Genomic DNA, 17,281 nt, shown 5'->3' on the forward strand with positions numbered 1-17,281 from the left:
CAACACACTTTTCTTTTCTGTCTGGAGACTCTCGACACTTGTTGCTTACTGGACATTCACCCAGTAAACTCCAACAACATTTTTTTTCTAGGAATTACCTTTTGTAATTGTTCAAAGTCTAATTCCAGGCATTTTTTATTTGTATTTTTTTTTTTTTTAAATGCCTCCAATTGAGCTGGATTCACCTGGGCTGGTTGTATAAGGGTGTTCAGCTGCTGTATTTTGGTGTGAAAGCATGTCTTGGTTCATTGTAAACATCAGTAACATCACTTTAGGGAGTTCACCATCTCCTCAGTTTAACTGCAGCTGTGTTTGATTTATTTGCAGTTTTCTGTAAAGAAAATATTCTATAAAAAGGTCCTACTTTAAGTGCATGCACTGCAGAATACAAAGCGTATGTGTTTAAATCTACTCCACTTCTATGTGTTTGATGCTGTGAGAAACATGTGGGGAGGTTGCTCCTCCCTCCTGCAGAGATGAGGATATAAAGCTCTGCTCTCCTTTCTGTCTGGAGACTCTCAACACTTGTTGCTCACTGGACACTCACCCAGTAAACTCACACAACATTTTTTTTTCTAGGAATTAGTCATTTTTTAATTTTTTTTCTTTTGTAATTGTTAAAAGTCTAATTCCAGGCTTGCTGTTTACATTTTTATATATTTTTCTTAAATGCCTCCACTTCACTTGGATTCACCTGGAGTGGTTGTATAACGGTGTTCAGCTCAGCATGTCTTGGTTCATTGTAAACACCAGTAACATCACTTTAGGGAGTTCACCATCTGATGAGCCTCGAGACGAGCGCCTGGCTCAAGTGGAAATAGCTCTCCTCTCCATCATCTTCATCACTGCAGGGATCCTGAACTTCGGTCTCCTGTTGGTGCTGTGGAAGAGGAGGAAGCAGCTCTCCAGGATGCGCGTCTTCGTCTTCCACCTGTGCGTCGCAGACCTGGTGGTCACATTCTTCCAAGTTTGCCCTCAACTCATGTGGGACATCACGGACAGATTCGTGGGGCCAGATATCCTGTGTCGCTTGGTGAAGTACTTACAAGTTGTCGGGATGTTTGCCTCCACTTACATGATCGTGGTGATGACTCTGGACCGATATCAAGCCATCTGTAACCCCATGGTGACCTTCCAGAGGCGCAGGGCGCGTTGGAACGGTCCGGTGTGCGCAGCCTGGTGCGTCTCTCTCATCTTCAGCCTCCCGCAGATCTTCATCTTCTCCCGGGTCGAGGTGGCTCCAGGTGTGTACGACTGCTGGGCTCAGTTCATCAAGCCGTGGGGACCCAGAGCTTACGTGACCTGGACCACCTTGGTGATCTTCATCCTGCCCACTCTCATGGTGATCGTGTGCCAGGTGCGCATCTGCAGAACTGTGCGCATTAACTTCTTCCACATGAAGACGCACCAGCAGCAGCATGTTGCAGAGCAGCAGGCCAGTAAACAGCTGTCCTCCTCCAGAGCCAGCAGCGTGGCAGGAGTGTCCAAGGCTCGGGTAAAGACGGTAAAGATGACCGTGGTTATCGTGCTCGCTTACATCATCTGCTGGACGCCTTTCTTCACCGTGCAGCTCTGGTCCGTCTGGGATGTGGAGGCGCCAACTCACAGTAAGATTTTTTTAATATATATATTTTTTTAAACCTTTATTTAACCAGGTAGTACTCATTGAGATTAAGAATCTCTTTTGCAAGAGAGACCTGGCCAAGACAGCAGCATTTAAACATTCATTAAAGTTTTAGACGCCACAACATAAAAAAAATGCAAATGTTTGAAGCCAATGTTAAAGGGTAACTTTTTAAGCATATAAATGTAGCGGTTCGGGACATATGCGCGCTCGCATATGCATATGCATATGCATATATGTGCGTGTGGCTGGAGTCACTGCTCCTCTGCCTGCCTTCACTCACACACCGCGCGCGTTCTCACTGTCTAGCTCCACCTCACGTTCATGCGCGCTCACTCCACACTGCAGAACAGTTAGTTTAGCTCTGAGAATATCTAGTGAATGTACAGTGGACGTTTGTGCAGAAATAAATGCTGCAGCTCCTCCAGACCAACAGAGGTTTTCTGTGTCTTCTGAAGTGACGGGGCTCTGCAGAGAGAAACGCCACCAGCGGGGCTGAAGCAGGAAGAGAAACGTTACCGTCTCCCTGCAGGCGTGCTCGGAGACTATAACGTTTCTCTTCCTGCTTCAGCCAGCAGGAAAAGCCAACACTAGGATCAGCATTGATTCATGGAGAGACCTTTGTCTGGTCAGCTAACATTACTGCCAAGCAGCTGAAATATAGTGATATTGTGGTTTTAGTTGACGTGTGTCGCCTCACTGTTTTGAGCGATGCTCGTTCAGGTATATCTAGAGCGAGCACAAGCACGAACCCGACGCTGACTTTCGTTGACTTAACGGCCACAGGTGTCGCTGTTAACAAGCATTTCTGAAAGTTACAAATAGTCCCTTTAACACATGCAATACATAACAAATAACCACTGTGCAAATAAGTAAATACAAAATGCTGAGAAATTAATTATAATACCGATATCTTTGGTAATTTTATGACAATACTGCGAAATAATATATAATAAATTTTGGTATCCAGATTCCCTGTGAGTTTAGGTAACATTCATCTTAAGAAATATTAATATCATAATAATAATACATCAGATTTATATAGCGCTTTTCAAAGTCCTTAAAGACGCTTTACATACTGTAGAATTAAATACAGCAGTAAACTCTTGACCAAAAAAAAAAAAAAGAATATACATAATAATAAACAGGGATAAAAAGGATAAAAACAATACATTAGGTCAGTCCCAGAAAGGTTGTTGTTCCTTATTGCTAGAAAAGAAAATCTGGGTAAATTGGGTTTAATTGACGCTCCAACATTAAAACAATATCAAGAAATTGGTCCTCCGGAGTAAACCAGATCAAAATATAAGAATAAAAGGCACAGTTAATAAAAAAAACAACTAAAAAAAACAAGGACGCTTTACAAAGAGGGCACTCAAAATCATACTAATAATAAAACGGAGGGAAAAACTGCTAAGTAATTTAAAGAGTGATGTGTAGAAAGTGTTAATGAGGTCCTCGGCCTTGATGAACAGGTGGTGCTCGAGGTGTTTTTTTGAAAGTGTCCAAGGATGAAGCAATTCCGATTTCAGGAGAGAGAAAGAGTTGAATGTTTTTTCTCATATATTCTGCTCTGTGTTTCCAGCTGCAACCTTCACCATCTTGATGCTGCTGGCCAGTCTGAACAGCTGTGCGAACCCCTGCATCTACCTGCTGTTCAGTGGGAAGCTGCCCAAGACGCTCGTGGCCCTGATGTGTGCAGGTCAGTCCGATCTGAAGGAGTCAATCCAGGAGGAGGCCACCATGGTCAGCTCCCTGTACATCAGCCTCAAGAGCCTGTCGGACTGCAGATGAAAGTGCTGATGCTTTGGACTCTTATCTCTCCTCAAACCAGCCTGTTGAGCACAGTATGAAAATATGGATCTCTCACGAGAAAGACTTGACATCCACTAATAAGTGTGAGGACAAAGATCACAGCAGAACTACAAATCCCTGTAGTAACACTACATTACAGTGAGAACAATCTATGAAATGCTTTCACGTACAAACACCAGGGAGTCTTTACAGGGATATTACAGTGAAACATTGATGCTATAAGGTCACGATTACATAACACATACTTTTCAAATGTCAAAGGATTGTTAAAGGTCTTTTTTAGCCATGTTAGTGGTGTAGTTCTAGAAATGACGGTCTGTCGATCGGTTGGTCCACCACTTTGGTTAAGACTGAAATATCTCAACAACTACTGGATGGATTGCCATGACATGTTGTACAGACATTCATGTTCCCAAGAGGATGAATCCTGACGACAGTGATGATCCCCTGACTTTTCCTCTAGCGCTACCAGCAGGTCAAAGATTTCACTTATCCAATGAAATATCTCAACATCTACTTGACGGGTTGGCACGAAATGTACAGACATTCATGGTTCCCTGAGGAAGAATCCTGCTGACTTTATTGATCCGCAGACCTTTACTTTAGCACCACCATGAGGTGGTTTTGAGTGACAACTATTGGATGGATTGCCATGAAATTTGTCTTATATATGATCCCCAGAGGATGATTTGTAATGACTTTGGTGATCCCTTAAAGGTCCAATGTGTGTGTAGGATCTGGCGGTATCTAGCGCTGAGGTGAGGAGATTGTAACCAACTGAAGCCTCTCCCGTGTGCAAAGTGTGTTGGAGAGCTACGGTGGTCGATGCAAAAACGCGAATATCCCTCTCTAGATCCAGATGATGTAAGAGCAGTGGGAAGTGAGTGGTGAAGCAAGAGAGAAAGAGCGGCGGCGGCGATGACGTGAGCGAGTAACGTTATCGACTGCGGCCCAAGCAGGAAAAGTTAACAGAGTTTGGTTTGTCCGTTCTGGGCTACTGTAGAAACATGGCGGTGCAACATGGCGGACTCCGTGAAAACAGGACCAGCTCCCTATGGAGATATAAACGGCTCATTCTAAAGTAACGAAAACGCAACGATTCTTATTATCAGATGATTATACACTAAAGAAAACATACTTTTTAATAATCCATTTCTACCAATAGATCCCCCGAAATGTTACACACCGAACATCAAATCTTTAATTTGTCCATTTCTCTGGTTTATGACCAAATACCTGCAAAACTAATGACATTCCCATCAGCCGCAGATGTTATTTGTGTTTAATGCTAATTAGCAAATGTTAGCACGTTAACATAATAAAGATGGTGAACATGGTGAGCATTATACCTGATAAACATCAGCATGTAAGCATTGTCATTATGAACATGCTGACATTAGCACTTAGCACAAAGCACCAGTGTACAGCCTCATAGAATACCTACGAAAAGTAATGCACTGGAATTCATATATATGATATCCCATGACATATTTTTGTATGTAATCCAAGTAATCGTGAACCAGCGTAGGGAAGAGGACCAGTTGGAAGGGTGGGTCAAAAAAACACCAGACTTTTGCCCAGGAGACCGGTGTTTGTATCCCGCGTGAGTCACATGCTTAAGTTACGCCACTTCCAATCTTTTCCTAAACCTAACTAAGTGGTTTTATTGCCTAAAGTCGATCTTTTCCTAAACCTAACTAAGTGGTTTTGTTACCTAAACCTAACCAAGTTGTTTCCTGTGAAGACGTAAGTTTATTTTGAAAAGACTGTATGCATGTAACGAGTGGAAATTGACACGTGCGTCAGGTGTTGCTGGACATTCGTAGGAAAATGTATGAAAAATGAGTAGAGGACTTTTCGTAAGATATCATACGAACCGCTGTATGAGGATACGTTGCATTAGAGCCGCTAGCATGCTTTAGACTCTTAATTTCTTAGTCAACTAATTTTATTCAGGAGCCACAGCACAATATGAATCAGGTTATTTTGTCAGAAAGACATAAATATTATCAAGAATCATGAAATGGATAAACCCTATTTACATTAAAGTTGTTATATTTCATTACATGTAATATTTTTTGTCAAAGTGGTTTATGTAACAGTTGATCTTGTGTAATAGTTTCAGAAATGTATCTACGTTCTGTGTGATTTTTAAAGTGTTTCACTCAAAACTAAATGTGGTTTATGCTGTAAATATGTTAACAGTTCATGTGTATCGTACGTCCTTTGAATGTGATTCTTCAGTCTACTTTACATCTGTATATATGGTCATGTGTAGGATATGTAAGGGATAATGTACGGCAAGCCGGGCATTGTTGTGAAATAAACTCCGACGGGCATCTTGCATCGCCCTGAAGTGGTTTATTTCACAACAATGACCGGCTAGCTGTACATTATCCAGCTTATTACACGGCTACTTACTTAAGAAATCAATCAATCATTTGACACAAAAACGGTCTGCCAGAGTCCGAGATCAGAACTGTTCCCATAGCAACGGTCTGTTATTAAGAAATAACAGACTGCAGAACGCCGTGATTGACCAATCAGATTTGAGTATTAAACAAAGCCGTGTAATAATGACAAATATCTGTTAGTTGTTGGTTGAAATAGTCAGTTATCACACAACAGATGGGTCTGTGTTTGTTAAGTGTCTTTTAAATATGCAGCACGATGCTCAGTGATCAATGTTACAACATGTTTACATTTTTCAAAGACTTTTTTCTCTCAACCCCTGAACCTGAAGGAGTGATGATCTCTGAGGTGTTAAACAATAAACTGACTTTTCACACGTCTGTTTTCTTTTGTTCCCAACAGCACCAGGTGACAGACAGACAGACAAACAGGCAGAGAGACATTGTTCAAGGATAATTGACGTGTTTAGTGCCAATGATTAACAGATGTGCCATTAGCTGTAGCGAGTCATTATAACTCAGGTTAGGTGAGAAACGAGCAAAACCTGGCATATTTCTTTATGGCTTTATTGGCACATTTTCAACATTTTTTCCTGCCCTGTTCAGTAATTGTCTTCAATTTGTCTTAGTATAGGTACCCAGTAAGTGTTTTATTGATACTTCATACATAATAGTTATTAATTAATAGATACATTACACTATAATTTGTAATCTTTAATATAAAGTGTCACCAAAAAAAAGACATTCAGGGGTTAATACTGTAGCCACATATTGTAATTTAAATTAATTTCAAACAATGATTATGGAAATGTAGTAATTACTGTGCTCTCATATTAAATGAACAAAAGTACATTTTATGTAAATGTAAATGTTGCAGTGCTTTCATCGATGACTCGTAGACGCTAAATCACCATTATGTTGCCTCATTTGGCTGCTGGATGGAGGGTAACTTAATGGACATTTATTTGAATGAAAATCTTCAAGATTGACACTTAAAGTGTAGCGTTGAAATAATTGCTCTACTTACCCTGAGAGTCGATGTTTTTTTCCCGTACAATAATGAAATGAATTTCTACAAATGACGTAGGATAAAGCTTTTCTTTTCTTTTTTTCTCTTTGTTTTGTATTTATCATGATGCATCAGTTTGTTTTAGTATGCGTTTGGTGTTTTGTTAATTAAAAAAAAAAAAAAAATTCAGCACAAGATGGTTATATCAGTCATAACATCCCACACTCTTTTGTATGTTTCTCCAGCAGCTTGCACTCACTTTCTATCTGCACCCGATAATAACAATCTAACCAATTTTCCTCCGTGGGGACTTTTAATGCCTCAATGACGAGCACAAAATGACGCAGAGACTTGATATAACGTCGTTTTCTGTCACCAGAATGTATTCCACTTTAAAGAGAGTCCACTTTATGGATTTTTTTTTTTTTTTTGCCATTCCTGATTGCTTTTTCGTTATCTTTGGTCTTCCTTAACAACAGAGATGTCAAACTTAAAGATGGTTGCAACGTATTGATTGGATAAATGTGCAATAAGTGAGACGTTTATCTTCTCTAATGATGACCATAGTAATGTAGGCGGCTGAAAAGGTGTATATAGATACTGGTAGGAAACAGCTTGTGTTCACATTTAAAGCCTGTCAGCTGTGACATACAACCATGTATTGTATGTATGTGTTGTATAGTTGAAACTGTGAAATAATGAGAACACTGGCTTCAAAAGTAATTTACGGGCTTGTACTCAGTGGGTAGGTCCGGGGTCTGAAAAGTGAAGCCAATGCTGAAGTGCTTTAAACTTGCATTCTTTCTAACAGCCAGCAGGGGGCGACTCCTCTGGTTGCAAAAAGAAGTCTGATTGTATAGAAGTCTATGAGAAAATGAGCCTACTTCTCACTTGATTTATTACCTCAGTAAACATTGTAAATATGAGTTTATGGTCTCAATCGCTAGTTTCAAGTCTTCTTCAATACAGCATGATGTTCATTTAGTAAATTATGGTCCCATTTAGAGTCAAATAGACCATAAAGCAGGGGATGCTTTAAGGTGTGGCTACCTTGTGACTGACAGGTCGCTACCACGGCGTTGTCCGGTCTGGGAGTTGTCCGTGTTTTCGTCTTACAACGTTAACCCTTTCACAGTGTGTTTTCAGTTCATGAAAGTTAATTGTAAAAGTGTCGAGGCTTTAAAAACAGCAGTCCACAAACCAATAGGTGACGTCACGGTGACTACGTCCACTTCTTATATACAGTCTGTGCTTGTACTCTTACTTTGGAAGAGCTTAATCCTTCCTAAGATGCTGCCATACGACACAGGGTAAATAACATATAGTGTGCACCTTGTACATTTGAAAAAAGTAGTTAATAAAAAAGTTAATAGTGTGACGACCCCTCTCCTCCATCAGGTGTTCTTGACTGGTTCTTCTTTGTTTAGCAGGGTGAGCGGTCGTCAGGCTAATGAGACACACCTGAGCTCGGTGCGGTGGTGGGGATATAAAAAGCTCCCTACCTTCCCACAGCACAGCTGTTCTGGTTTTGTTTGCTGCAGACATTTTCACACACCCACACACATGCCTAGTTTCAAGTCTTCTTCAATACAGCATGATGTTTATTTAGTAAATTATGGTTCCATTTAGAGTCAAATAGACCATAAAGCAGGGGATGCTTTAGGGCGTGGCTACCTTGTGATTGACAGGTCGCTACCACGGCGTTGTCCTGTCTGGGAGTTGTCGGTGTTTTCGTCTTATAACTTTAACCCTTTTACAGTGTGTTTTCAGTTCATGAAAGATAATTGTAACATTTTGGTCGCCTAGAAATGTCTCATTCAACGTTTGGTTGTCCTTAGCTGCACCCTCTCGTGTCACTTCTGGTAAAAACCCCGATGGCGACGGCCAAAATGCTGAACTTGTGGCTTCAAAACGTCAGTCCACAAACCAATGAGTGACGTTACAATGATTACGTCCACTGCTTAGCTAGACTATGCTAAAGCTTGCACTCTTATTTTGGAAGAGCCTCCTTCTTCCTAAGATGCTTCCACACCATGCAGGGTGAGTAACATATAGTGTGCACCTTGGACATTTGAAAAAGTAGTTAATAGTCTCATGTTTAAGAAAAACTATATATTCTGAGACAACCCCACATCTGCATATTTAATATCAGTAACAGTAAGCTTAATTCTAAGCAGACTGAGCATGCCCGGTGGGGAACAAATTCTGTGTTTACACTGTTTTGCAAAGACCAGCTGAGAGGAATAATCTTCACTGGACAGTTAATTAATATTACAGGATGCAATATATGACTTATTTATTTGTTTTTAATAGCTTTTGGATGACAGTGGAGTACTATGGCACAGATGATGCATAAGCAATACAAGTCTGTGGCTACACAGACACAACTAGTTGGTCGGATGAATTCATTGTTTTTATTTTAATGGAATTCATTAATAAGAACAAAAATTATAACGTGTGATCAACATGTTAAACTGAATATAATCGGAACCGCTCAAATCAAATGACAGGTCAAACACTACGCTGTAAAAGGTTTGTTTTCACCAGTAATTCCTGACAATACAGGCCTATATTTTAAATTATGATAAGTAAAAAATGTAATTTGCACTCTTCAGTCATGTAAGTTGAAGTATCTCCTCCTACTTCAGTTGTCAAAAAGGGATTTATCGAGGCTTTAAGATGACATGTGTTCAAACTCCAACTCAGGGTCCTGAATGTGTCCCTGCTATAAGAGGCCACTTATACAGATTGTATATTTGCTTTTTCAATTCAACAACCCTCTACTTTTTCATTCCTTGCATACATCAGGAAAAAGTGCATTATGTAAATGACTCGTGCTGCTGTCAAGGTTACAGACGTTTGCTGATTTTTGAATTCACCTGTTGATTTAAAGCACTTTGAAAATGATATAAGCATGAAGTAAATTAGCTCATTTATGCATGCAAGTGCTGCCAATTACTCAAATTATTATCATGTAGCCTGACATGCTTGATATTCTCTTTCCATTTCTCTTGATTGAGAAGATCCCCTAGTGGCTCTTCACATTTAATGGAAAAAAAACCCCTCTGACATATAAGATATGAACCAGAAAGTTAGCTTTTCATAACACCATAGTCATCTGCATCTGGTTTTGTTCAGAACCTTAATTTACATAAATGCCTCCACATGTTTATATATATATTATTTATTTTGTTCATATGTGCAAATGTCACGCCTTGAAGTCATACATAACCTCCATATCCTCTGTGCGTGGGATCTGCATCTTAGCAGAAATAAGCTCGTAATATGATGTGGCTGCCATTCACGCTGAACTTCATACCAAAGTCAATAATCGGAAGAAACACATGTATAGCACATGTTGATCAGTGTCTGGGAATATAAGTTATGCAAAGGAAGCATTCATTAGCATGCCATAAATCAATCAATCCAACAGACAGAAGATATTGAAATGTTATGAAACATGGCATGATCAGATATTCCTGTAATAATGCCTATTTCACATATTGGATTATGTATACTAAACACATATTTAACAAGAGAGGGAAAAAATACACCTAAGCTGCTGTGGTCGGTCCAGATGTTTCGCTGAGGAACATCGTGCAGTTTCTCATGAAACTTTTAAAGAGGGTACAAAGATGAATAAAGCACTGTATAATTCATGCCCCCCCGACCTCAGCTTAATTAAAATGAAACGGGGCTGTGAGCTCATGATGGCTGCTAGTCCCAGGAATAGGTCTGAGTCCTCATTATCTGCCGAGCCTGAGGGATGTGTCCATTTATCAGAGCTGCTAGGCCCAGATGTAATGGCTCTGATATTTCTACTCGTGGGTTTCAGGGAAGGGAAGGTCAGGAAGTTACAGCGTGGGCGCTGGCTGTATTTCACAGAGTGGAATCATGTTTTCTTGCAAGGTAACTGACCATTTGCTAAGCTCCACCTCCCTTAGTTACTGTTACTATATACACCGATCAGCCATAACATTATGACCACTGACAGGTGAAGTGAATAACATTGATTATCTCGTTACAATGACACCTGGCAGTGGGGGGGATATATTAGGCAGCAAGTGAACATGTTGTCCTTGAAGTTGACGAGTTGGAAGCAGAAATAAAGGGCCAGCGTAAGGATGTAAGCAACTTTGACAAGGGCCAGATTGTGATGGCTAGACGACTGGGTCAGAGCATCTCCAGAACTGCAGCTCTTGTGGGGTGTTCCCGGTCTGCAGTGGTCAGGACCTACCAAAAGTTGTACAAGGAAGGAAAACCGGTGAACCGGTGACAGGGTCATGGGCGGCCAAGGCTCATTGATGCACGTGGGGAGTGAAGGCTGGCCCGTGTTGTCCAATCCAATAGAAGAGCTACTGTAGCTCACACTGCTGAAAAAGTTAATGCTGGTTCCGATAGAAAGGAGTCAGAACACACAGTGCATCGCAGTTTGTTGCGTATGGGGCTGCGTAGCCACAGACCGGTCAGGGTGCCCCATGCTGACCCGTGTCCACCGCCAAATGCGTCTACAATGGGCACATCGTAAGCATCAGAACTGGACCGCGGAGCAATGGAAGAAGGTTTCCCGGTCTGATTAATCAATTTTTTCTTTTACATCATGCGGATGGCAACGAGTTCGAGGTGTTGTCTTGGCCTCCAAATTCTTCAGATCTCAATCCATTGGAGCATCTGTGGGATGTGCTGGACAAACAAGTCCGATCCGCGGAGGCCCCACCTCGCAACTTATACAGGACTTAAAGGATCTGCTACTGACGGCTTGGTGCCAGATACCACATTATACCTTCAGAGGTCTAGTGGAGTCCATGCCTCGACGGGTCAGGGCTGTTTGGGCTGCAAAAGGGGGACCCTTTAAAAAGTTAAAGTACATGTCAAATACATTTTTTCCCAAAGATGGTTTCTGTCATTTAAGGTAGTTCTTATAACGCTGATATTCAAGTGTTCTTTTTTCTGATAAGTTTGGTTTCAATTAGTTATTTGATGCTATAAAAAGGGGGTGAGACATCATGAATGACAGAAGTTGTACGAGAGAGGAGATGTAACTTTAATTTTCCATAACTGTCACGAGTCTTTGCGATAGAACATGAGTTGATTTGATCATAAATGTAGTTATAGCGATATTATGGTTAGTTGTTGTGTCTTTCTAGCCAATACAGTTCTCGTGGTGATAACGTAGCAGCTAGGTGGCTCACGCTAACAAGCTCCAAATGAAGTCAAAATGTTTAGATGGCAGCGCCCATATCCAGGATATTTTGGCTTCACTTCTGTACAGTGGGAGAGACGCGTCGTCCATCTATATATAGGCCTACAGTCTATGCTTCGGACTCATTTGGACTTGCATGGACAAGTAGTGCGCCTGCACAAGCGTGAGACTGTATGAAGTGTTTTAAATAGTAAGGTTATAACAAAGATGCATGTGTTTGGGGAGTAGCGAAGCATAGGCTACGACTGGATAATTGAGACTTGGATTATACTGTACGAGTTGTGTGAGAGTTTGTAGACAGATGTTTTGATATAGTTTTGCTGTTAAACGCCGCCCCAATTTACTCAATTCATCAAGACTTTTCTCCAATTCTGATTCACCGTGAAGGCATGCATGGAAAAGTTTTCTTCGAGAATTCAAGGTAACACGGGGTGAGTGATTGATAAATAAATGGTCATTTTGTGAGTGAAGTGTTCATTATGGAATGCTTTCCAGACTCAAAGAATATTCGTCAGCCCGAACAACTGCCGTGATAAATAAACATGTAGCCCCCCCCCTATCTAATGGAATGAGCAACCAGCTTTTCTCGCTGGCTTCAGATGTACAAGTGAGTGTGTGGGCAGGTCGTCCACCAATTGGAAGGTCGGCGGTTCGAATGATGACATGTAAAACGCTTTGAGTGGTCGGAAGACTAGAAAAGCGATATATACTGTAAATGCAAATCCATTAAACATTTACACCATGTCCATCCAAGGTTGCTCCTGCCATATGTAGTATTACATGTGCATTGACCTTAGCACGAAGAGGAAGAGCATGCTTGATGGTACGGACACATCTGGTTTATATTTTACATATATAAAGCATTAAAGGTTCACATCTGTTCATGTCTGTCTTGAAAACATACACACACGCCCATACGGTATGTACATTGAAAGACCAATTGTTTGCTATAATTAGTTCTACTTATTGATCCTTCACTCTTTCATTCATTCTGTCTTGTTTTCCATGTCACTAACTCTCTTGTCATTCCAGACACAGCCACTCCCTCCTGTCGCTCTAACTCCTTCCCCACCATCAATTACACGGAAATGTTTTCTTTAGGGGAATGCTTGTTGAAGGGTAAAATTACTGCAGCGAAATACAGAAAGAAAAAACCTGCTGCAGTCTGCAGGAGAACTGCGACTTGGGAAAAGAAGAATACATCAACCCCTAACATAACGCCAAAGTGATAATGACGTCAACACAACGATGGCAATGTCCTGCAGCGACCAGGTCGGGGTCCAGACCTCAATTCACTCGAACATTTGTGGCAGGACATGAAAATTGCGCTTCAGTTACGATCCGCGCTCAGTTTGACAGAGCCTTAGCAGCTCTGCAAAGAAGAACGAGGAGAGAGCAGAGGTGATACAGACCTGTCCACACATAGCTCTACTGCTTATTAAATATTTACTGAGGTGAATACCTATGTACATAAATAGTTTTTTGCACCTAAATGTGTAAGTCATTTAGAAAGTATTTTTCTATTGGTCAAAAATCACTGAGAGTGTTTTATAAAATTACAATGTGAAGTTCAAGCAGGTTAAATACTTATTTTTTACAGGCATTTTCATCTGTGGAGGCGGACACAAAGCTGCACTGACATCCTGATATCTCTTCAGTTCTTGTAACCATCAGCAGCTCCTACACCTGTTGGGTTGTTTGGGATTGAGCCGCGTGCTCTGTGTTGTAAAGTCGGAGGTCATTGCCAACGTTTTTAGAGTGATGTAAGTTTCAGCGGCTGAATGCAGGAAGGCAGTAGGAGATGGGTCCCGAGGTATATTGACTAGGAGATTGTTTGCAGCCTTGACGGCAGGCAAGCTGAGAGCCACCTGAGCCGGTGATGAAAAACAACTTCAAGGCTTACATTAAAGAACTGTGTTTAGTGGCACGGTGTACCTTCAGCTGCATTTTACCTCTGTTTTTGTTAGACATTTTGTACATTGAATAAAATAAGTAAAGCTGTCAATCGATAAAAATATCTAATCGCAAATGTTCAAAATGTACTTTGAAGGGAGATTTGTCAAGTATTTAATACTCTTATCAACACGGTAGTGGGGAAAATATGCTGCTTTTTGCAAATTTATGTGCATATTTAAAACTTTGGAGCGTTATTTAGCCTCTTTTGCGATAAGCTAGTATGACATGGTTGGTACCAATTAATTCCTTAGGTTTTCTAGTTTCATATGATACCAGTATTTTTCACTCTAGCCTTAAAATTGAGCCTGCTACCTAAAAACGGCAAGTTGCATTAATGCGTTAAAACAAATTTGCTTTAACGTTTAACGTTTAACTTTGACAGCCATAAAATCTAAATGTATATAATAATATATATATATAAATAAATATAAATAAATAGATGATATAAAGCATCCTTAGAAATAACATATGAAGAGTTCCAAATAAATTAGGTATTAAAACACGTTTTCTGTATATCAGAGATCAAGAGGAGCAGCTTCATCTATTATATCATTTGATGGCTTCTCAAACTGACTGACGTTGGTGTGTTAGAGCGGGGCGACATCGATGCCGACCTTGCTCAAGAGAAAAGAGATGATTAATACAAGAACAGCATGGGCATGAAGGACCACATTTGAGTGTGGTAGATTTAGCGAGAACCAGAGCTGTGGTATGGCATATCAATAAGATTGAAACCGTGATGAATTCCAAATGAGATTTATCATATTCAGCTTCATTTATTATTATTTTTTTATCTACCTACATATACCTGAAAGCCTTATGATCATATAGGGAATACTTTGACTTTTCTCACACTGAACCCCTCGGTCTCGTGGAAAAATAATGGAAGTCACTCTCTACTTTAGTGTCACACACATATGAGGTCCATCCATCCTGTCTTTGTTAATTATACATAGACTATTCCAGCAGTGTGGAGGATTCATAACCGAGTTAAGGTCCTCAACAAGTGAAGGAGAAATCCCAGTTTTGCACTAAAATTCTACCACTTTAAGATGTCTCATCATGAAGAGAACAAAGACTTTGAAATGAAAGATGAAGGTCCTATACAGACTCCAGCTGCTGATCTTCTCTCTCGTGATGGAAAGCAATTATTATGCAGTGTTTAATTCTGACTAATAGAGTCTGAAAGGTTGATACTATTACTAGACTGTTGTTGTGTCTGGTGTCCCACAGGGATCTATATTAGGTGTCTCGAACACCGGTCTCCTGGTTAAAAGTCTGGTGTTTGCTGGGCCCATCAACCTCCCCACACACCCACTGTAAGTGGTCTTTCTCTCTTTTTATACTACATCACTAACTCTTACTGTAGCATCTATACGCGGATACGTTTACATTGCAGTAAGTACAGGATAAATGGCGTACAAATGACACGTGGAAATCATGAATGGCGTTCTTATTGCACGCTAAACGCCTTGCCTCGTGGCATTTATACGCCTTTTTGTGCGAATGGGCTGTGTCAAAAAAAATTCTCGAAATCCCATTATCCTGCACATGGCTAATTATTATGCAAAATGACGTCATCGGATCTTCCTGGTCGCATTATTTTTTTCCTACCATGGCGAAGGCATGACCTTTACATTCTTACCCTAAACCTAACTAATCTCACTTCTCATGCCGAACCCGAACCAACCAACCCAACACAGGCCTTCAAGACAACTAGATGGGAAGGTCCGATGATGTCATTCTGCATAATGATTAGCCATGTGCTTCTGTTTGTTGCATGGAGAGTGTGTATTTTTGGAGCAATGTGATTTCTGAACAACTGTCCGTCGGAACAATGGGCAGTCCCCCTATTTACTATACCTAAATAATGTTTGTACTATGGCCAATGATAATTCTTGATTCTGACTGACTGGCAGGTGTGGATTAACTTTTAGTAACTGGACAGTAAAACAGGACACCTGTGATGCAGGTGTTTGTTTGCTGTTCGAGATCAATGCAGCAGTATTAAGCTCTAATTAAACACAGTGCAGCAGATTTTCTCTGTTCATCCTACCCACTAAATTGTCACCAGATGGATTCAATGATTCACCGGTGCCCTAATTACAGGGCGGTATGCCTATATGTTGGCAGGGAGAGATGCTCGGGTGTGAGATTCCTGCCCTTTGGGTCGGTGTCTTGGGCCACAATTTGGTATGTCATTTGTTCTCAGGTCTGTCTTGCAAAAGAGACCTTGAGACTTTATGAATAAATAAAGCTTCTATAGCAGAGAGAGAGAAGCTAAAGACAAGATATCTTCATCTTGATGCCAGGCTGCTACTAACACTGCAGGGCAACGCTGGTCGCTCTGAATACCTAGTAGTAGTTTGACCAGTTTCTTCATCTCTTAAAGGCACCATTCTGCACAAAAGTCCAACCAAACAGTCCGGCCAGCAACCGGGCTAAATTGGTTCCCAGTGAGAGACGTCAGTAACGAGCCTTACCATGTCAGTGTTTGCTGTGAGAACTGATTACCTTTTCCACTGACATTAAAGATCTTTCCAATATTAATGTTACTCTTAATGTCTGATGTTTGTTTCCCTCTGTTACAGAGCTATCCAGAAGCCAGAAGCAGAGGCCTGATCCACATGAGCTTTGGGATTCAGACCAAGACTCAGATGGTATGTTGTATTTCATGTTCATTGACCTTAGCATGAAGAGGAAGAGCATGGTTGATGGTATGGACACATCTGGTTTATATTTTACATCTAGCGTTATTTATTACACGGCTTTGTTGAATGCTCGATTCTGATTGGTCATTCACGGCATTCTGCGGGCTGTTATTTCTTTATCAGACCGTTGCTATGGCCGCAGCTCTGATGTCAGACTCTGACGGACCGTTTTGGTGTCCAACTATTGATTTCTTAAGCAAGTAGCCGTGTAATAAGCGGGATAATGTACATCTAGCAGATCATTCTTGTGAAATAAACCCCTTCAGGGCGATGCAAGACCCTGCCGGGGTTCATTTCACAACAATGACCGGCTCGCTGTACATTATCCCTTATATGTTAAAGCATAGCTTCACATCTGTTCAAGTCTGTCTAAGCGAAAAACAGGATATCTTCGTTTTAATGCCAGGTTGCTGCTGCTGTTGCTAACACTTTAAGGCAACGCTGGTGACACTGAAAACCTAGACCAGTCAATGATGTAGTCGTAGTTTGACCAGTTTCATCTCTTAAAGGCACCATTCTGCACAAAATAGAGACAGCAGCAAACTGGAAGCA

At 40.9% G+C, this 17,281-nt stretch overlaps 1 protein-coding gene across 1 annotated transcript; it reads left to right on the forward strand.

Annotated features, from left to right (window-relative positions):
- The first annotated feature begins 139 nt into the window (after positions 1-139).
- avpr2b.1 (arginine vasopressin receptor 2b, tandem duplicate, 1) lies at positions 140-4,545 on the forward strand. The gene is made up of 2 exons (XM_074650513.1): positions 140-1,607; positions 3,210-4,545. The coding sequence occupies exons 1-2, from the start codon at positions 728-730 to the stop codon at positions 3,416-3,418; spliced, it is 1,089 nt and encodes a 362-aa protein (XP_074506614.1). The 5' UTR covers positions 140-727; the 3' UTR covers positions 3,419-4,545.
- Positions 4,546-17,281: the final 12,736 nt, after the last annotated feature.

This window comes from Sebastes fasciatus, chromosome 1, assembly GCF_043250625.1.
Source record: "Sebastes fasciatus isolate fSebFas1 chromosome 1, fSebFas1.pri, whole genome shotgun sequence".
NCBI classification, from domain to species: domain Eukaryota; kingdom Metazoa; phylum Chordata; class Actinopteri; order Perciformes; family Sebastidae; genus Sebastes; species Sebastes fasciatus.